At 46.5% G+C, this 20,815-nt stretch overlaps 1 protein-coding gene across 1 annotated transcript in view; it reads left to right on the forward strand.

Moving 5' to 3' along the window:
• PTPRN2 (protein tyrosine phosphatase receptor type N2) overlaps positions 1-20,815 on the forward strand; it is a gene marked incomplete at both ends in the record, with an annotated part of 697,231 nt that overhangs the window by 319,031 nt on the left and 357,385 nt on the right. Inside the window, 4 exons of the mRNA XM_080936716.1 lie at positions 1,134-1,337; positions 2,802-2,842; positions 4,972-5,357; positions 16,765-16,851. Coding sequence (XP_080792842.1) covers positions 1,134-1,337; positions 2,802-2,842; positions 4,972-5,357; positions 16,765-16,851 — 718 coding nt within the window. The remainder of the gene's footprint in view (positions 1-1,133; positions 1,338-2,801; positions 2,843-4,971; positions 5,358-16,764; positions 16,852-20,815) is intronic.

Here is a 20,815-nt window from a genome sequence, read left to right on the forward strand (position 1 = left end):
CTGTCTGTGATGGAGGATGCCTGACACTTGTGGGGCCAAGACAATGGGGTCTTGTGCCAAAGCAGGGAGGAAAGAAGGGAGGAAGAGAGGGGGAGAAGGAAGGAAGGGGAAGGGCAGGGGGAGAGAGAGGGAGGTGGGAAGAGGGGGAATGAGAAACATGCATAGAGAAGCATATGTTGGGTCTCAGACAATGTTTGTGTGTTGTTTCTCGTTGTAAAAGTACCATATAGCCACTGTTATTTGAATACAAAGCCCAAAGCAGAGACAGAAGATGGACCCAGAAACTAGGTCTGTGTTCAAGTAAGCTGTCTCTCCACCTCTCTTACCATGGCACCTTGACCTTTCCCACACTGCCATAGGATTAGTCGGGGTCCTGGGGAATATAGAGTTGTGTTGAATATTCATTTCCAAACATGACTCATACATAAAAAGTTTTTTTTAAGAACATCATCTTCCTGCCTTATAGTTGGTTCCCTGCCACAGCTGACTTGAATAGATGTTAGCTAGAGATAGCAAAGGGTGGAGGTGGGGGACTTCAAATGGTGTGTGTTTTATGCCACCTTCCCTTGGTCTCTCACCAGTGACAGTTCCTGAGCCCCTGTGTGAGTACTCATTCCCAGCAAAGGTTTGGCTGGCTGTGTAGGGAACCTGCCTTCTGAGATTGCTTCCCACTCAGCACAGGGACCACCAGGCTCTGTATCCATACAGGATGCATCTTCATGCTGCTCGGAGTGCCTGGCTGACGCTTGTCCCCATAAGCTTCAAGAAGTATGAAAGCTGTCCATCTTGGCAGCATCTGATTGGTTCTGCGAGTGAGACAGTGGGGTATGAGCCCAAGTCTCCCTTCTCCCTGTAATTGCTCACTGTTCTAGGAGAGATGGATACAGCTCATTCTTGTTGATATGATTGCTTGTCGCTAACCTGAAAGATTCCCGATGAGATGGGAGCGTTTCCCTAGTTGAACCTGTAGTTGTTTGTGAGGCCTCCCTTCTCCTTCCCTGGGCGCTCAGTAAGTCCTTCCTTCTCTGTGGACTCTATGTCCAGCTAAACACAGAAATGTCGTCCTTCCCCCAAAGCCAAGCTACTTCTTATGCTGCTCATCTCATTAACTCTGACTTTGTCTGTGCCCTTAGACACACTCCTGCGGAGTCTCCTCAAGGATCTGCAGCAACAGGCTGAAGTGGACCGCCTGGGCTCCCTGAAGTTGGAGGAGCAGGCAGATTCAATTGCCGGAGCCATACAAAGTGATCCTGCAGAGGGAAGCCAAGAAAACCATGGGAGAGGGGCCGAGGGACAGTGGAGAGAGCAGGCAGATGCACCAGAGGCGGTGCTTCAAGGTGACCTCCTACTTCTTGAGTCCTTTGCAGCTGGGTGTCCACAGGAAGCGGAAAAAGCCACAGGGAGGGGCCAGAGGAAGGAGGGGCCTTGGAGAAAGAGTGAGGCCACCCCATAAGAGGAGAAGAGGGTTTGGAGTGGGAGCCTAGGCAGGTGGTAAGACCACAGGATGAGGAGGGAGCTGTGGGGAGGGGAGAGCCCTACCCACCAGGCCATAAATGCATTCTTTCTGCTGGAGAGATGGATCTGTATTAAAGATTTTTATCTGTTTGAACTTTTGCCTCTAAAAGCTTTCTTAACAGACTGAGCTTACCCAAGCAATTACATTGAATGGCAAATTGCTCTCGGGGAGGAGGTTTGATTCCTGCGTGCTGAGGTTCAGAACTAGGAAAACCTGAGAGTGATGGAGAGAGTCTTTGTTTGGGTCACACCAGCGTGCATTGTCAAATGTTTGAACAATAAACTGGAAAGGGTCTATTCAACTGTCTGCATCTACTTCCTTGGCTACTTGGAGCAGCAGAAAGCATCATGCCCCATCTTAGCTGGAGTGGCTGCTCAAGGCAGGCAGGCCTCTAGGCTCTGAGCTCTGAACATGGTAGGCATACAAAATCCTGTTGAAAGCCAGATGGAGGTAGAGTCCCTTCCTCTGTGGAACAGAGGCAGGTCACCAGTTTCCTGTGAACTGAGAGATGTCCCCTGAATTATGCACCCTAGAGAAGCTGTTCTGGTTAGATTTATTTTCCCTCAATTTGACACAAGCTTCAGGGAGTCATCTGGGAAGAGGGAACCTCAGTTGAGCAAATGCCTCCATCAGATTGGCCTACATACAAGTCTGAAGGGCACTTTTTTGATTAGTGGTTGATGTGGGGGGAACAGCCTACTGTGGCAGGTGTTTTGGGGTTGTATAAGAAAGTAAGTAAGTGGAACATGCTATGATTAGCAAGCAAGCCTGGGAAGCAGTGTTTCCCTTATCCCAGCATTCCTGCCCTGACTTCCTCAACGATGGAAGGTAAACTATATCTGAAATAAACTCTTTCTTTCCCTAGTTGCTTTTGGCCCTGCTATTTTCGCACAACAATAGAAAGAAAAACAGGGCAGCATCCCATTGGCCAGAGTAATAGCCCACATGATCTTTAATCTGAAGTCGTCTGGGTATACTTGTCTGCTTTTATAACTATTTAGTATGGTGAGGCGAGGGGTCCTCTGAGCTGTGGCAAACACTGGGGATGCAAGCCGGTCTGCCTGTGAAGCCGGGAGAGTTGTCTGCAAACGATGCCGCATCTATGTCTGCTTAGCAAACCCCTCCTCTGCTCTGCAGTTTACACAGTTACTCTGTGCTAGAAATGTAGTCATACTGTTCCATCTCCTGTGCACATGAGGGTTCTACAAGGTCATCATGTCATGCACTGGGACACCTGTGTGGACATTTTTCAGAGACTTGGATAACATGCTTCTTTCTTTTACAGAACACAGACCATCAGAGGCTGATGACCCAGGATACAAGGAGGTAAGACGACATCATATTGACCTAGAACTATACTGTTATCCATCATCCTTATAAAATGCAGTTTCCTAGCTGCTGAAAGAGAATGGGGCAAATCCTCGCAATCCTCAAACTGAGAAAACCAAAGAGTGTGCACAAAAACTGCATAGACCTAGGTATAGAATAGCATCTGTTTTCAGGCTGTAAATGAATAATTAGCCATTATATAGAGACATGAAAATAGGGTGAATTTAAAAAGGGAACTAATATTCTCAGAATCCCTCTCTCATAAGAACATCACAGCTCCATTTTGTAGACCTACGAAGTTCTGCATACTTCTTCTGAGGCTTTCTGGCTAAGAAACACTGTCCCCTGAGCACCTGACACTGCCCCAGCTTTTCTGGTGCCCTGTGCAGCCACACAGCTGTAGGTACGCCATCACAGGGATTGTCTAGGGTTTAAGAAAGGCCTAGGCCTTATGTAAGGGCTTAATCAGCCAACACCCATATACTGTGTGTCAGCAATACCCAAAAGCTTTATTAGGTCAGGGGGTTCTGGCTTGGATACTGGGGTCTCTAATGCAAGTCTTAACGAAGCAGGCACTCTGCTCTGGTGGCTGTGATGCCATGTGGTTCTGTGAATCCTGCTGATGACATTTTGCTTGCTTGTGGATTTGTGCCTAATGAGTGCCAGCGGGGAATACCAGCACATTGAAATCATAGCCACAGTGGGGCTTCCATCTGAGTGGTGATGGGGAAAGTGGGTCAGGAAACAGTTTTGGGATTTGGCAAGTGGAACGGATGCCACCCAGAGCCCACAGTCTTCAAGGTTGTGTGGTCTCAGAATCCACCCTGGACCTGAACTTGGTGAAACCATCACAGTCTACTCATGGCCTTCTTGCCTCTACCATGGCCTCCCTGTGCCTTGGTTGAGCTTTGGTGCCTTTCTATTTCATGTGTTGTGCTGACTTCTCTATTGCTTGAGCGTTGGAGTCTCTGAGCTTGATTTAGTGACACCTTTCCCTCATATGAGATCCCTCCATCCAAGAGATCATTATCCTCTGTCTTTCAAAAGCCCCTACTGGCTAACCAGCTGCCTTATATTGTTGTAAAGCAAAATTGGAGCAAATGCCTTTATCAAATGATTCCATTCACATATTCAAAAGGAAAACTCATAAATTCTAGTCAAGAGGGAATGATTTTCCTCACAGCTATTGCTTAAATATATGTATTTGGTGAAGTGTGTTATAAAAGAAATCACACCCCAAGTTCCTGTCTAGTGTAAAATCAGAAATGCAATTTCACAGTTAAAACTACTCCAGTAGGATGATAAGGGCTTTTGCTTCTGTACACATCATGAGTCACACCTTGGAGGCCTTGTCCTTCCGGAAATACCACCTTTGACTGGGGTTAGGGCTTCTTCAAAGTCTAGAACTGCTGATCTCCACTGTGATCATTTGATGTCCAGCTCCTCTAAGGCCGAGTATGAAGCAGAGGCCGAAATGTGGTCAATGATGAAATGAGGCTTGCATTGGGTAAACAAGCACTGGGTTCATAACCATGAGCCACCGTCACAGCAACCCCCCTGCAGATGCCAGTGTGTGCCCAAGAAACCTGATACCGAGAAGGTGGGATCAGACTGGGACTTCTTATCTTTACTTGAACCAGAACGCCATTAGAATGAGTACATGTCACCACAATGGGCTCAGTCCAAGGTTAGCTTCTGCCACAGTTTCTCTGTCTGTGAAAAGGGGGTCTGGATGGTCACAAACTTGAGGACTTTATTTAAAGACTGAATTCACACTTTTGAAGCAACTCTTGTTACATCTTTGTATGTGGGAGGGGCTCAGCAAAAGTAAACAGTGACTAAGATTTGTGACACCTAACAGGGTGTTCCTTGCTCCTAGAGGGGTCTTTATACAATGTGGATCATCGTTAAAATTAGAGATACTGACGGTGTACATCACGCACAAAGTCGGATGCTCCAGTAAAGTGTGTGAGGGAAGGTGGAGGAGTAGGAGAGAGCACGGTGAAGTGACAATGACACTCGGACTGGTGTCTCCTCTAGATATGTCTCTCCCCAGACACTGTACTGGATATCAGCAGTCCCTTCTTATATGTCATTTTGTGGGTGTTTCTTCTCTTCTTTGTTAGGTCAGCCGTCTGAGTTTCCAGCTTGGGGACCTCTTGAAGGACCATGGGTCTCCTCCATTACCGGATGCTTCCCCTCTGGAAAAGTCCTCCAGGGCAGAGATGAAGAAGTCAGAGCAGCCTGAGGAGGTCTTGTCTTCAGAAGAAGATACTGCCGGAGTGGAGCACGTGAGGAGCCGGACTTACTCCAAAGACCTATTGGAAAGGAAACCAAACTTAGAACCCCAACCTCGGAGGTTTGAGGACCAATTCCAAAGCCAAGCTCCAGAAGTGTGGGAGGACGAACAAAGCCTCAAGTTGGCAGCACAGAGACCCCCTAGTGGAGGCCTGCAGCTGGAGGTGCAGCCTTCAGAAGAGGAACAGCAGGGATATATCCTCACAGGAAATAAGTGAGTGGAATAAGGAAATAAATTTGTTCCCTAGAACCTTGAGACCCTGGAGGGTGGCAGTCCTTCACTGAAGTGTGCAAATAGGTCCAGGTGTGTGAAGAAGGCTAACCAGCCAGGAGCCTTCTTGGCTTTTGAACTTAGCATCAGGACCATGTTTTGAAGCTGTAACCATGCCAAGCTATATGAATCTTGTCTGCTTCTCTTGACTAGCCTGTATCCTGCTGGTCAGGTCTCCCTGCTGTTCAGAAGCATCTGCAGAGAACAGGCATGGGTAGGGTGGCAAGACCTGTCCCAAGTCACTCTCTCCAGGGAATGCACACACTCAGGGACCATGGAGAGCACGGGCAGAGCAAGACTTGATGTCCTTAAAACTCAGATCTCTGCTGGCTCCTGGCTTGTTGAAACTCAAAAAGCTTTACTTATTTCCAGCAGACAGTCTAACTAGACACTCTGTGTTTTCACTCTGATCTGAATCTAACGAGAGAAAGAACCCAAATACCTGAGTCAGCAGCAGTTGGGTTGCCTTGCTAAATGAGCTGAATATTAGTGCTCATCTGAACATGCATGTCTGGGTATAGGTGTGTGTGTGTGTGTGTGTGTGTGCGCACATGTGTACAAATGCATGTGCACAGGTATGAAATCTCAGGTGCTCTTTCTTCACCATGAAACCTGTCACTGTTACTACCTACCGCCCTGGGGTAAGGCTCAAAGTGGACACTAATTCCCCTGTGGTGTGGCACAGCATCCCCCTGTGTGGTTTTTACTGTCCATGTATTGTTGCTGAAAACATCAACTTCTATTAGTGTGAGTCAGCTGCTAGTTAGCAGAAAAAGGATTATTTTAAGCTCAAAACAGACTGCCACTAAAACCAAATTAATGCTCAAGACTATTTCCAGCCATTGCCAAGCCTCCCTCTTACGGTTTTGAATGACTCATGGCAGCTGCAACTTTGGGCTTCCCCTGCCCCACATTCCCTGCACTTCTCTGCCCTCCCTTTCCTAGAGCAGAACTCCCATTCTCCATCCTTGCTCAGACATGCCATGCTGGCTTGTCTGCCTCTCACTCCCTGCTGTGTACTAGAGAATAAAGAGAACACATGAGGTGCTTACAACACACCCTGAAGGGGATGTGGGACACAGCTCTACATGTTGCAAACCCCTATAGCTTACCAAGCATGCAAACTATTCAACAATCAGGGAAGGTGTCTACTTCCCTGAGAACAACTTTCCTGTATGTATATCTTTATGTTGGTGTGTGTGTAATTTCTGTGTTATATGCTGCCTTGGGTGTTATGTATTATTTGCTAGATTGTATATGTTTCATGTTCTATGCATATATAGTATGTTGTGTGATTTGTGTATATTAAATATGATATCATATACTGTGATATATATGTGTTATATGGTCTATGTGTATAATGTGGGGGTCTCATGCTTTACATGTGTTCTACCTGCATGTTGTGCACTGTGTGTATGTGTGTGCATCCATCATTGCGTGGGATCTTCCCTTACTTCAGGACATCAGTATCCCATGTGTGAGGACAAAAGGCCCTGCAGGCACCACTCTGGCCTGGGTCCTGGCCTCAGTTGCACTATGTGTGACAGACAAACACCTTCATGAAAACATTGTCATTTTAGGCTCCTACAAATAGCAACCAGTGGTGACCCCCACTCTCGCCCCATAAAGAGAGAAACAATCCCTTCAGTGCTCTCTTCACCTTTTGGGTGACATGTTCTGCTGATGGCCTAAATCAAAGTCATCCTCAAAATGAAGAGTTGGGCTGTAAGGGATTTAGTCTCCCTGAAGCCTTGGCACCTCTGAGCAGCAGGAATCTGTCAGAACAGGTCATTTACTCTGCTGGTGGCCTTTGTACAGGAGAAAATGCAGTATTACTATGCTGAGATTTTATGTTGGAACCTTCCTCGTCCTCACTTGGCCATGCCTTTGAGGCTATTCAGAACAGTTGTCCATTATATGCAGGAGCCACAGAAAGACCATTATGCCCCTGGATGACTCTCTGTCCTGCCTTGCCTTTGGTGGGTTCTATTGCTGGCAAGGGTCTTGTCGTCCTGCTGAGTGTCTCTGCTGTTACCAACACTGGCGCTCACCACCACTACTGTGGTCCTGCCCCCGTGTCAGATTAACTAGTTAGTTGGCATTCTCTGGAGCAGGGTGTTAGCAAACTCTTAGATGATCTGTGAAATCCCGACAATTGTACAATGTTCTTTTAAAAGCAGGGGCATTTGTAAATCTGCATGTCCTATCTGAAGAAGGAAGCGAAGGCATTTGTAAATCTGCATGTCCTATCTGAAGAAGGAAGCGAAGGCATTTGTAAATCTGCATGTCCTATCTGAAGAAGGAAGCGAAGGCATTTGTAAATCTGCATGTCCTATCTGAAGAAGGAAGCGAAGGCATTTGTAAATCTGCATGTCCTATCTGAAGAAGGAAGCGAAGGCATTTGTAAATCTGCATGTCCTATCTGAAGAAGGAAGCGAATTCTGGCTCCTCACTTTATCACTGCCACAGTAGAGAAAAAGGCTCAGTCTGGTCCTCTCTGGCAGACAGAGCAATCTGTTGCCACTATTTAAAAATCACTTTTACAAATTTGTTTCATGGGATCTAAAGGTGGGAGAGCATCTACAGTCCCAAGGGTATGAAGATGGGTCAGCATCTACAGTGCCTCAGGATGGTGTCAGGTCAAATACTGTTGGGGTGCAGAAGGGAATGGCTGGTGGGAAAAAGAGTGGGGCTGAGGAGAAAGTTACTTCCCTAGGAAGAGGAAACCACTTCTAAATTTGGCAAATGTATATAGGTGTTCCCCTTGTCCTATAGCCACATTCTTCTGGGAAAAGGTTGTAGAAGGAAAACTCATGGTTAGGAGAACAGGAGAGGGGAAGAATCTGTAAGCCTTTGTTTCCACTTTTAAAAACAGGTTAGACTGAGTGTGGACCATGCCTTTAATCCCAGCACTCAAGAGGCAGAGGAGGCTTATTTTAGTTTGAAGACTACCTAGTCTATCTAGAGAGTTCCATCTTAGCCAGGACCACATAGTGAGACGCTGCCTCAAAAAGTAAAATAAAACAAGGCTGAGTATTAGGCATGGTGATACTTACTTATAGTCGCAGCTCTTCAGGAGGCTGAGGAAGGAGGTTGCTTGAGGTTAGGATCAGGAACAGAGTAGGCAGCATAGCAAAAAGTCATCTCAAAATAAAATAGAAAGGAAACCAGTTGATAATGGTGCTGTGAGTGCATGCTGTGAGGAGATGTGCATGTCTGAGCTCAGCAGCAGCACAGAGAGCCTTCCAGAACTTCCCACTGCTCTTAACACATCTGATCTGAAAGTTTTTTCTTTGGCATTCTGTTTTTAAGAAAAGTTTATGTGTGAGTGTTTTGCCTACATGTATGTAATGTGCACACCTGGTGCCCTGAGGGGTCAGTAGAGATCATGGGATGCCATAGAACTGGAATTAAGGTGGTTCTAAGCCACAATATGGGTTCAGAGAACTGAACCCTAGTCCTAGTCCTCTGCAAGAGCAGCAAGTGCTCTTCACCATCAAGCCATCTTTCCAGCCTGCTAGTCTCTAGTTTAACAGTGCCATGCGGTGGCCCCTTTGGTCACATGCCATTCTCATTCATTCTTACTGCTCATCCAGAGTCTTATTTGGGGTATGGTGAGGCTGTGTGGGAGACTGTGAGCTATATTTATATGTGAGCTCACACGTTTCCTTCGTGAGTCTACACTCAATGCTGCATTGGATATATTTATGGGATTTTCATATAGCCCTATTCTGTGTCACATGTAATGGAGTTCCTGTATGCTGTGTTTGCATGGATGCCCATGCTGACTTGGGTGGAATTCTTCAAGCTGTGTTTGTGTGAAAGTCTATGAGCCATACTCTTTGTGCTTACTGCCACTGCGAAGGGCTAGCCTGTGGAATCATGGCCACGAGCACTCTGGATTCTTCCTGTTTTGCTCAATTGGTAGATACCAGGAAGCAGTCAGTTTCTCTTAGAATGACCTCATATTTATCTCTGAAACCCTTGCTGCTTACTGTGTGTGTGTGTGTGTGTGTGTGTGTGTGTGTGTGTGTGTGTGTGTGTGTGTGTGTGTGTGTGCCGGCGTGCTCGTGCTGGGGGTGGTACTGAAGACTTTCCCATCTGTAAGCCCATCTAACAGCAAGTGTCAGGGTCTGCTCTCCTCCAGGAGATCAGGGTGGCAGCTGCCATACATAGACAGCCTAAGCTGCTCTGCCAAATCCTCCCATTGATTTTCCAGATTAACTCCAGCAGCTTCCTAAGGAAGCTCTGACCATGAAGTGACAGTTGATTGCTGTGTATTTGAAAATATGGCAGAGATAACTTGGTGCTCATTTGAGCAGAATCTGTGCAGGAAACAGTCAGCTTGCCCTGCCTTGTAGTTCGTGTGACTGGGGTTGTCTTACTGTGGAGACAGAAGATTTGGCTCAGTGATCTTCATCTTCAAAGCGCTACTGACTAGCTTCGCTGTAAATGATATTGGACATTTTCCCTTTATAGGGCTGACACAGTCATGAGGTATATGGGGTTGGGGGCCACTCTCACTCTTTGGTGGAAAATAATCTAGAAATAAAATTAGCGTAAGTAGGTCAACACAAACTATAAAGTCAAATCAAGTCATCATGGAAATATTGAAGCTAAATTTTAAGAAAGATAAATGTCCCTTACTTCCTGCAAGTTTGAGTTTGGAGCTGACATATAGACCTAGAAGATCATTGGAGTGATCATCCAGTTGGGTTCTATCAAGGTGCAGGCTGAGTTTTAGGTAAATGAGAGATGTTAGTGCTAGAGGGCTGTTATCAGTGGATAAATGATGGGTGGCAGTTACAGGCAAAGAGGACCTGAGGAGGTGTGCCAGGCACAGTGTGCTAGTTGGTTTTATGTCATCTTGACACAGTTAGAGGAATTGGGAAACAGGAACCTCGATTTAAAGAATTTCTTCACCATGTGACCTGTGGGCAAGCCTGTAAATGATTTTCTTGATTAATGACTTATGTATGAAGACCCGTCTCACTGTGAGTGGTACCATTCCTGGGCTGGTAGTCTGTGTGTTATAAGAAATAAGGTTGAGAAAGCCAATAAGCCATTTTCTTCTTTGGTCTCTGCAATAGCCTCTGCCTTCAGGTTCATGCCCTGACTTCCCCTAATGATGAACTGGTATATGGAAGTATAAGAGAAATAAACCCTTTCTTCCACAAAATGATCCTGGTCATGGGATATTATCACAGCAATAGAAAGCCCCAACTAAGATAGGAAATGGTACCAGGAGTGGGGTATTGATGTATCAGACCTGACCATGATGCTTTGTGGAAAGACTTTAGAACTTTGAGCGGGAAAAGTCATTGAGTGATCATCATTTAATGGGCTGCTTTATAGGAACTTGGAAAATAGGAATACTAAAAGAGATGCAGACAATGGAATCCTGGTTTATGAAGTTTCAGAGGAAATCCATGTCTCTATTAGAGCCAGTGTGTGATGTTTAAGCATTTGTGCTTCCTATCAACTGGATCTAAACAGTTAGCTGTGATTAATAAGAGACTAAACCACTAAAGTAAAACCATTGCTTTTCTGGGGCAACCTATACTGGTCAGCTGGGACTGAAGAATCAGCTGTGATTCAGAAGGGACCAGCTTCCTCCACTGGTAGTCCTGTGTGGCTACAGGAGGTGGCCACTTCTGTCAGCATATCTCTAGCTGTTAGGAGTCCCGGTTAGAGACTCCAGTGAATCTTCTCCCATGCCAGGTCTTTGGCTTTCCCTGAGATTGTTCCTCCCTCCCCCAAGTGCGCCACTGATTTTCATTCTCTCTCCAAACCCTTTCTTGACTCCCTTCCCTGCACCTGATCCCCAGTCCTGTTTCCCTCCTTACCTCTCTTTCGCTCAGCTCCCTCCCTTTATCCACCACCAATGTCTATTTTATATCCCCTTCTGAGTAAGATTCACTCATTTTCCCGTGTGCCCTTCCTGTTATTTGGGTCTAAGGGTTGTAGCATGATTAACCTGTACTTTATGTCTAATATCTGATTATAAGTACATATCATATATGTCCTTCTGGGTCTGGGTTATGTCACTCAGGATGATCTTTTCTAGTTCTATTCAATTACCTGAAAATTTCATGATTTCCATGTTTTTAATAGGTGAGTAAAATTTTATTTTGTAATTGTACATTTTCTGCTTTCACTTTTTAGTTTGAGGTACATCTAGGTTGTTTCTGGTTTGTAGCTATTACAAATAAAGTTGCTATGAACATAGTTGAGCAGATATCCTTGAGGTATGGTGGAGCATAATTTGGGTGTATATATAGCTGGACTTTGAGAAAGAACTTGTCCCAAGTTTCTAAAAAACTGCCAAATTGATTCCAAAATACAAGTTTGCACTCCCGCCAGCAGTGAAGTATTCCCCTTGGTCCACTGCCTTGCCAGCATGTGCTGTTATCTGAGTCTTATCTTAGCCATTCTGACATGTGTCAAATGGAATCTCAGAGTCATTTTGATTTGCATTTTCCTGAAGACTAAGGACACCAAATAAAGTGCTTCTCTATCAGTGGAGGTAGCAGGACACCAACCCCCCATAAAACCTTCAACCCTAAATCTATTCTGCCTATGAGATGTGCACGGAAAAAGATTGATCAGAGATTGAAGGAATAGCCAACCAATAACTGGTCCAATGAGTTAGGAGAGAGCCAACCCTAACATTATTAATTATACTGTGTGCTTGCAGTCAGGCACCTAGCACAACTGTCTTCTGAGAGGCTTCATCCATCAGCTGATGGAAACAGGTGCAGAGACCCATAGCCAAATATTAGGCTGAGCTCAGGAAGACTTGTGGAAGAGTGGGGGAAAGGCTTGAGGGAGCTGGAAGTGTCAAGGACTCTAAAAACCAAAACAAGCTAAAACAAATCCACAAAGTCAACTAATTCAGGTTCGAATGGGAGCTCACAAAGACTCAACCACCAACAAAGAACAGGTATGGGCTGGACCTTGGCTGCCTACCAATTTATAACAGATGTGCAGTTTGACCTTTATGTGGGTCCCCTAACAACTGGAGCAGGGGCTGTCTGTTACTCTGTTGCCTCCCTTTGGATCCCTTTCCCTAGCTGGGATTCTCTTGTTTGGCCTCAGTGTAAAAGAATGTACTTAGATATACTGTGACCTGATGTGCCAGGATGGAGTGGTACCCATGGTAGGTTTCTCCTTTTCTGAGGAGAAGTAGAGAGGGGGTAAGGGGGTTAAGGGGATGTGAGGGTGGGGCTGGGAGGAGAGGAGGGGGGCTGTAGTCAGAATGTGGAGTGAATAAATAGGTAAATTAAAAAAAAAAAAACAGAAAAAGAAGGGCCCAGTGTCTATCACTGAGATGAAGATCTTGGGGGATGTTCTTCAGAGTCAGCACACAGGAACTGTGGTCTACAGGGAGCCTACCTTATGCTGACAGAAGAACTTGGTAGTATAGGAGTCATTCAAGTGGTGCTTATTTGGAAGGCATGAAGGGACCAGGGAGAACAGTTGTCCTTGACACTTGTGTAGCATGAGCTACTAAAGAGAAGTCAAGAGAAGCCAGTTGCAAAAGTGCCACTTAAGTTGCAGTAGAAGGCCCAGGATCGAAGTGGTCTTGGAGAAAGTTTGAGGCTTGGCATGTGTCTTCTTGAGGAGAGCCCCCAGTCAAAGTGTAGCCCAGATGCAGAGATTCTACAAATCTCAAAGGTGCCGTAGCATGTGCTGACCACCAAGGACAGTAGCAACTGTGTAGTGAATCGAGCTTGAGCCTGGGAGTCAGGATGATGTACCATGGCAAGCCCTTAGTAGCATAGAAGGTCGTGGGTCCTGTAGATATGACACTGAGATTTCACTGTTGGACATTGGGTTTGCTTGGGTCTGGATAACTGTGCAGTGATTCTTACTTCCTGGAGTAAGAAGGAAAGAATCTAACTTATTCTGATCTTATCAGAGTCTACAGTTGAAAGACTTTTGAATTTTTAAAGAGACTTTGGCTATTTTAGAGAAACTGTGTATTTTTACAGTTAAAGTCTTAGTTATATATTAATAAATACTTATTCCAATAGCTTGAACCTAATTCCTGACTAGCTTAAACTCAATTACCCACTTGTTCCATTCTGAGTGCCACATAGTTTATTACCTCTCCCTAGAGTTGATTCATGTGGCTCTCTTGCTCAGTTCTGGGCAAATCTCCCCTGTGCCTCCAGCTTTATCCCAGAAATTCTCTCTATATATAGAACTTCTACCTCATGGATAAAGAACCGCCTATGCTCACAGGTAAAAAGCCTTTTATTGACAGGTGAAGCTCCGATATATTACACAAAAGATTCCCTCTACATTTATCTGTTTAGTGTGTTAGTATGTGAGAAAGGGTGGGCATGATTCCTGGGACATGTGTTGGTGTATGAAGAGAGATATACATTGGTGTACACAGAAGAATATGTGATCTAGGGTCAGCTTTTCCTGACCTCACATTGATCATGGTCATAAGTACAGCTGGGTTGAATGTTGGAGTGTGGTGAAACCCTTCAGCACCCACTCAGCTATCATATTTTTCTTCTATTTGCAAACATTCGGGCCCAACAAATTACTAATGTCCACACCTGATTCTGTTAATCTATAAAAAATACCATGGTGTCCTTGAAGCTCCCCCAACTACTAACCTTCCAAGAATCCAGGTTCCCCATGGACTGATGTGGTCTGAACAATGGATTCCGTAGTCTCATAGACTTTTAAGTGGATAGGTAGTAGCTGTCTTTCCAGCTCCAGCATGTCTTTCACCAAAACAAGTTGTTTCTATCTTTTATGAAATATCCCAACCTGCCCTCTGCATCTCAGAATAATAATTCTGGCAGAAAGCAGAGTGTTCTCAGCTTAACTATACCCTACTCTGAGCAGACAGAACTTATGAGCTCATTTCTTCTCTCCCTTCCCCTCTTCACAGTTCAGCCTCCAGTCAGACCTCCTGTGTCACAGGTCCACTTAGGTCAACTCGTCAATGACCTCGTGCATGCTCTCACCTTCATCTCTGACATCTGTCACTCTTGTCTCTGTGGCTGCTTGGTTCTTTCTCCTGCTGCTTCCTTAAACTCTAGAGATCTGAGCTCTGCAACTTCAACAACCCTCCCTCAGCTGACTTTTAGTGACTACTTGGTTAACAGTCTCCAGCTAGGTACTATCTACTCAGTACATGGGTTGACATTCCTGTGGCGTCTCCACTTCCATATTCTTGGTTAACTGTCAGATTACTCAGCATAACCTCGAAACCCCACAAACCCTGCATCTCACCTCTTGGTTGTCATCATTACTTGTATGGTTCCTGCACCTCAGGCTTCACTCTGTCCTTGAGGAAGTCCACATGGTACCTATCTCACTTGTGTTCACCCTGGCAGACTCATACTTCGCCCCTAATGCTCTGACTTAGCTTCCTTGTCACCTGACCTTTGACCATGTCTTTCTCTATATTCAATGCCGTGTGACTGTGCCATGGCCTTTGGAAAGAGGCTTTATCTAACTCCTTCCAAGACAGTTCCTCTGTCTCTCCTCAACCCAGCTCTACATTTCCTTGAATCTTCCTCCACAACAAAATACCACATACTGTCGGCCTGAATTTAGGCATTCCTCTCATGGTGCTGGGAGCTAAAACTCCAAAGTGAGGCAGCAGACATGTCCTCTTTCCTCCTGGGCTGAGTGAGGCTCGGGCGCCAGGCTGATGTCCTACTGCCGGTACTCTTGGATACACCTTAACTACAGTAGCTTTCTAAGTCTTCATATTGTTCCCTAGTCGCTGTCATTCCCAAATGACACTAGTAACTCATCTTCACAAATTAAAGACACAGGACTGGTTCCAGAGAGTTACATGACATGGTGGCTAGGACATCAGTGATTTGATGTGGGGATGACACCACCACACTTGTAGGGATATGACTTGCTTTCTGGCTGTCTCTGTTATGTGTCCCTGCATGAGAACACGAGTCCCCGGGAGCAGAGATTGCCGTCCCATCCCTTCCGTGTCTGCTGGTGAAAATGCAGCGGAAGTTTCTCTGGCCAAAAGCCTTTGTCCTGCTCTGCCGATACGAATTAAGGCTTCACTGAAGTGGTTCTAAGAGGATTTCACAGGCAGCTGTGATCTGTGAAACACAATTCTGGAGCTCAGGGTTGGTTCTGAGAACTTCCAGGCCCACTGGTTCTTGTTTCCTGCTCCATAATCAAGCTGTTCTCCCTATGGTGGCCTGCTGGGGAGCCTGGGGCTCCAGCATCCTCCTGGGATGGCAACCCTTATTGCACGAATCTCTACCTACCACTGAAGCGGGCTCACACGGCCTGTGTGTGAGTGACTGGCATGTGTGATTAATGCCCTTCCCCTCACATTGTAATTCACATTAGAAATGAGTCTGTAACATGGCTGCTTCCTTTGTGCACTCAACGCCACCTAGCAATCAGATTTTCGGCCTCTGCTCCCTGATCACTCTCCTCTGTCTCCTTTTCTCCCTGCCCCCCAACCTCTTTATTATATTTTTATTGAAGGCTGAGATGAGCCTGTGGTAGCATCACAGGCCCATTACACTTCCTAACAATTCCATTTGCACCGTATTGTCTGTCTGATTGCTGGAAAATCAGGTGATTCATCACGCCTGAGGAATCACCTGGTCCCTGAGGCAGAAGTCCCAAAATAAGCCGTGGAAGAGCACAGCAGGCCCTTAAGCAGGGCTTACATCAGAGAGCATCTCACACAGAAAGGTGTGTGTGTGTGTGTGTGTGTGTGTGTGTGTGTGTGTGTGTTTGGAAGCAGTGGTGCAAGAATGGGGTGCAAGACGGAGAGAAGCTTCTCCCCCATGTCTGGGGCTTATGTGGGGGAGACTCCCAAGTAGAGTACATGTTGGGAAATGACCTGCATTGGACAGAAGTATCTTCTCCCTTTCAGAATCAAATGTCTGTCAGAGTGGCTTGTGCTTGTGCAACAGATGTGGGGTACTTACCCCAGAGCAGGGCATGTGCCAAGGAGTAGTACATCTCCCAGCATGGGACAGACATCCAGAGGCAGTAGCTCCCAAGTAGGCCAAGGTTGAGAGGCCTCCCAGAGCTGGAATGGGAAACAGTATACCACAGAACAGATCCTAGAGCAAGGGGGTCAGTCAGAGTGGCAGAGCACCTACCGGGAGGGAGGAACATCTTCTCACAGACCAGAGTACCACTGGGGATCAGTAGTCACCACCCAAAGCAGGAAGTACAGCAGGGCCTTGGGTCAGGGCACATGTTGGGGATCAGTGGGTCCCTAGAACTGACAAAATTTGATATCAAAAGGTAGCTATGATCTGAGAAGCTCCCCTAAGACCTCGTGTCCTGCTTTAGTAATGGCATTCCTGTTCCTCTTCTCCAGCCCTCTAAGTCCAGAGAAGGGGAAGCAGCTGATGGATGAAGTGACCCACATCCTCCAGTTACCTTCCGGCTTCTTTGCAGATATCAAGTAAGTACTGTACTTCAGGCCTGCTGTCTTGTGCTTGCTTGCCTGGCATCGTATAAAACTCATAGGTTGTTTTATGAGCTGCATGCCTCGGGTTGTTAATTATATCAGAGGAGAGCTCTTTAGAACAGAAATGAAAGAAAAATTCTCCTGGGCTTTGGGAACTTATTTAAACACAGCCGAAATCTACATTTGATTACAAAATGCCTACTCTCCTGGCAATGGTGTGGTAGAGGCCAGCTTTCTGGGGCCACTGCAGCTGCCACCACTTTGACTCTGGAGCAGCTAGAACAGGTTCCAGGCTCTAAGGAAGCCCTCGGAGATGCTACACTGGCCTCACTGTCTTTGTTGACAAGGTCTTGACACTGTCTTGGAAGCATGTTCACTGGACTTTCAGCCACAGCAAAGCCAAGATTCTTGTCCCATTGGTGAGAGCCAATGTGTGTCCATGCCTTGCAGAGTATATAGGTGCTGTATGTGAATGCACAGCAGCTATGCTGATGCTGTTAGTGGGCAGGGTGCCAGGTGCAAGGGAAGCATGCCATCAGGAGACACTGGGTTATGTGAAATGACATGAAGCAGAGGCTGGTCTGAGACCCTGTTCGCACATGTGCTGGACAGGTGTATCTGTTCACACCACACAGGCTCTGGTTCTTTCAGGCTGTTACATACTGGCGATGGATTGTACTGTCTACTGTGGCCCAGCCGTGTCCTGGAGACTAGCTATTACATGCCTCTACACTGTCTTTGCCCCAGATTTTACTACTCATAGTAGATTGTAAAGAACATCTAAGAGGAGGCCTCAAATTACCTGCTACTCAGACATTCCATGAAAACATCCAAACATAGATTCTCCCTGTACTTTGGGATGTTCATTGCTTTGCTCTGTACACATTTAAACTCACTCAACATAAAGGCAGTGTCTACAGGTAAACCAGGAGCTTTCTCACTCAGGACCTACAGTAGGGTGAGGACAGCACAGCCGAGTGGGGTTGGGGACAGAAGAGATGTCAAGGAGTCCAGGTAACAGAAGGGAGCAGGAGGTAGAGAACCCAGGACAGACTTGGCACACTCCCGGGTTCAGTGGCAGGCAACAGCACACAGCTGCTATTCCCTCCTGTTTAGCTGAGTTTTTCTCACGGAATCGCTGAATTGTGAATATCATAATCCTGAAAATATACAACTCTTCTCCATGCTCAGAACTTCATGGGGATCAGAGAATCCCCAAACAGGAAGAACCAGCTCTGGTGTTTCTGAGGGATGGGAGGGCCATGTTCTCCTGGAGATTCATGTTCTCTTGTTCCTCAGTATGTTTTCAGCCACTGACTGCCTCTTGGTCCCAGGCATATGTTGGATGTGTTTCCAAATGAGTGGCTGTTGAGTGGAATGTGCTAATGTCTGTGTGACAAATGTCTCAAAGAGCAATGCAGGCACCATGTGCACTCCTAACTTCAAACCTGATGGACATGAGGCAAGAACCCTTTGCAGCCTAGGCTGTCTCATCAGATTTAGCCGCAGCCCTTTTTTGTTGAGGGAGGGTTGCTTTGTGGTTAAAGGTGATCATATTGTAGGAGAGACTGGGGCAGTAGATGTCAGAAGAGTTGAGGTTGTTGGAGCTCAGTAAAGTGGGCCAACCTCTGTGGGTGGCAGTTGTAACTCAGGCACCTCATGCAGATCATCAGGAAAAAGAAAACCACAGCACACAGATTCTGCTCGCCCTCCCCACCCCCAGCACATAGTTTCCTCCAACACAAAGCTTATTCTGGCAGGCATGGACTTCACCAAAAATCATCATTCTTTTTTATAAAAACTCTCCTTGGTGGTTGTATACCAGGTAGCAGGTGGAAGCCAGTATGTGACAAGGGAATTTGAGTGTCTTGAAGGGGCAATGCTGCCTCTGCTGCCCTTGTTTGTCCCTTTGCCTGGTGATATAATGAGCAGGCTGGTGTGGCTGTTCCACAGTCTGCATGCCTGCCTCTGAGGCTCTGCATGTGACATGCTGAACCTGCGAGTAGAACCATGTTGTTCTCAGGGAAGATGGTAGAGGGAGGTATGGATGGAGGGCTCTCTAGACACTACAGGGAATTCCTGAGAGGGGCCCATGCACGGCGCTCCCAAGCTACATCTATCTACTCCTCCCTTCCCCACTGCTTCTGGCATATCTTAAAATCCTGAGGAGTCAGCATCTGCCACAAGGAGGGAGCGTGGTCATCAAGATTGTGTAATGGGTAGTAGACACTGTTCCTCACCTGGCCAGGCATCCTGAGCCACCCTAAGACTGCAGTGCAGATGTCCTGAGGCAGGAGGAGTTACTTTTGAAGTCTCTGTAGCTCTACTTTGGGAGTTAAGGTACAATGAGAGGTTTTACTTTGAGGGGAGCCAAATGTGGCTGTTCAGGCTGAGAAGCAGTTTTTGCAGACCTGGAAGCCTAATCTCTTCCTCTTCCTGTCAGTGTCGGACCTCCTTCCTCCTTTGTGTGGACGGGCCAGCCATTACTTGTGTTTTTGCTCCCCATTAGTCTCTAAGAACTGCTCACAGCTGAACTGAGTCTTTTGCTGCCATCCAGGAATACACATTCGTCATCATCATCAACTTGAGGGTGTTTAGAAACACCTGGGACATGTACCTCTGGGTGTGCTTGTGATGGTGTCTTCAGAGAGGCCTTACTGAGATGACAGGATGTGCCCCAAACATTGGCAGCACCATCCCTGTCCCAGGAGCCAATACTGAGTTAAAGGGTTGTGGAAAAAATAAGATGAGGTGGGTACCAGCATCTGTCTCATTCTGCTTTCTGACTGTGGGCACAACCGACCGTTCACCTAGGACTCTTTCTGCCGTGCCTTCCCCACCATGATGCACTATATCCTCAAACTGTAAGACGGGATAAAATCATCTCTTCTCGTGTATTTTATTCCAACAATGAAAGTAGTAGTTAATATATTTTTGAGGATAGGGCCTCTATCCATTGGTTCAGACACAGGGAGGATGTCTGCGGATAAAGGGACTTTGGTGCAAGGGACCAAGCACAGTAATGGCAAAGTCTCGACTCTCCCCACTCCTGCTCCTGGTCTCTGTCTATGCTTCTTTGCCTCATTCTACCTTCCTGTTCACCACAGACCGACCCTCCCTGCACCCGGGACAGGGATGTCTCAGCCTCTCTGAGAGGAAAGCCTGAGCCTCCCCAACTGACTTCTTTGTGAATTTTACTAGCCAGTCATCCTTCCTGCCCAGAAAACTTGTGTTCCTTCTTTCTAGACATGGAACCATCATACAACCTGCCTTTCAAAGGTAGAACACTGGAATTCAGGTTCCCTGTGGTCTTTGCTGGCTTCTCCTCCTCTTCCCTCTCCTAATCGCAGTTCTAGCTAAACATAGGTCCCAGCTGGTTCCGGAGTCTTCTCCAGTTCTGCCCAGCAGTCTGTTCCACCCAGTCATTGCATTACTGTTTGTGTGATGCATGTGTGCATGCTAGCGTTCCCAGCTCTTCTCTTTGGAGCACACGAGCTGTATCTCAGTGCCTTAACCCTCTGGCCCAACAGCGATGCACGCAGGGTCATGGGCTGACTTAGACAGTGACTGGGCCTCAGAAGTGTCTCAGGAGGGTGAGCCCAGGGCTAGCATGACCTGCCTTGGTTATTGCCTCATCTAAGATCTCATCCTCAGAGCCGTTTATTGTCTCAGAGATGGAAAATGCAGGACACGTGGGCTAGTGCCTGCTGATATCATCTGCATTTTTATGGAGGTGCTAGTTATGCTTAATATGTTCTGTTAATGGTTATGTAGCTGTCAAATAAATCCCATTATTTCTTATTACATCATTAGAGACCATTAAAGCGACATTAGGATGCTGATGTAATTATGCCAGCAGACATACAGCGACCACAGTTATGATTTTATAACTAATCATGGCTGTCCCGGGCTGGCTGATGAATGCCGCTTTGCCCCGCAGCATCTACTCAGGTGGGAA

This window comes from Micromys minutus, assembly GCF_963924665.1.
Source record: "Micromys minutus genome assembly, chromosome: 1".
NCBI classification, from domain to species: Eukaryota; Metazoa; Chordata; class Mammalia; order Rodentia; family Muridae; genus Micromys; species Micromys minutus.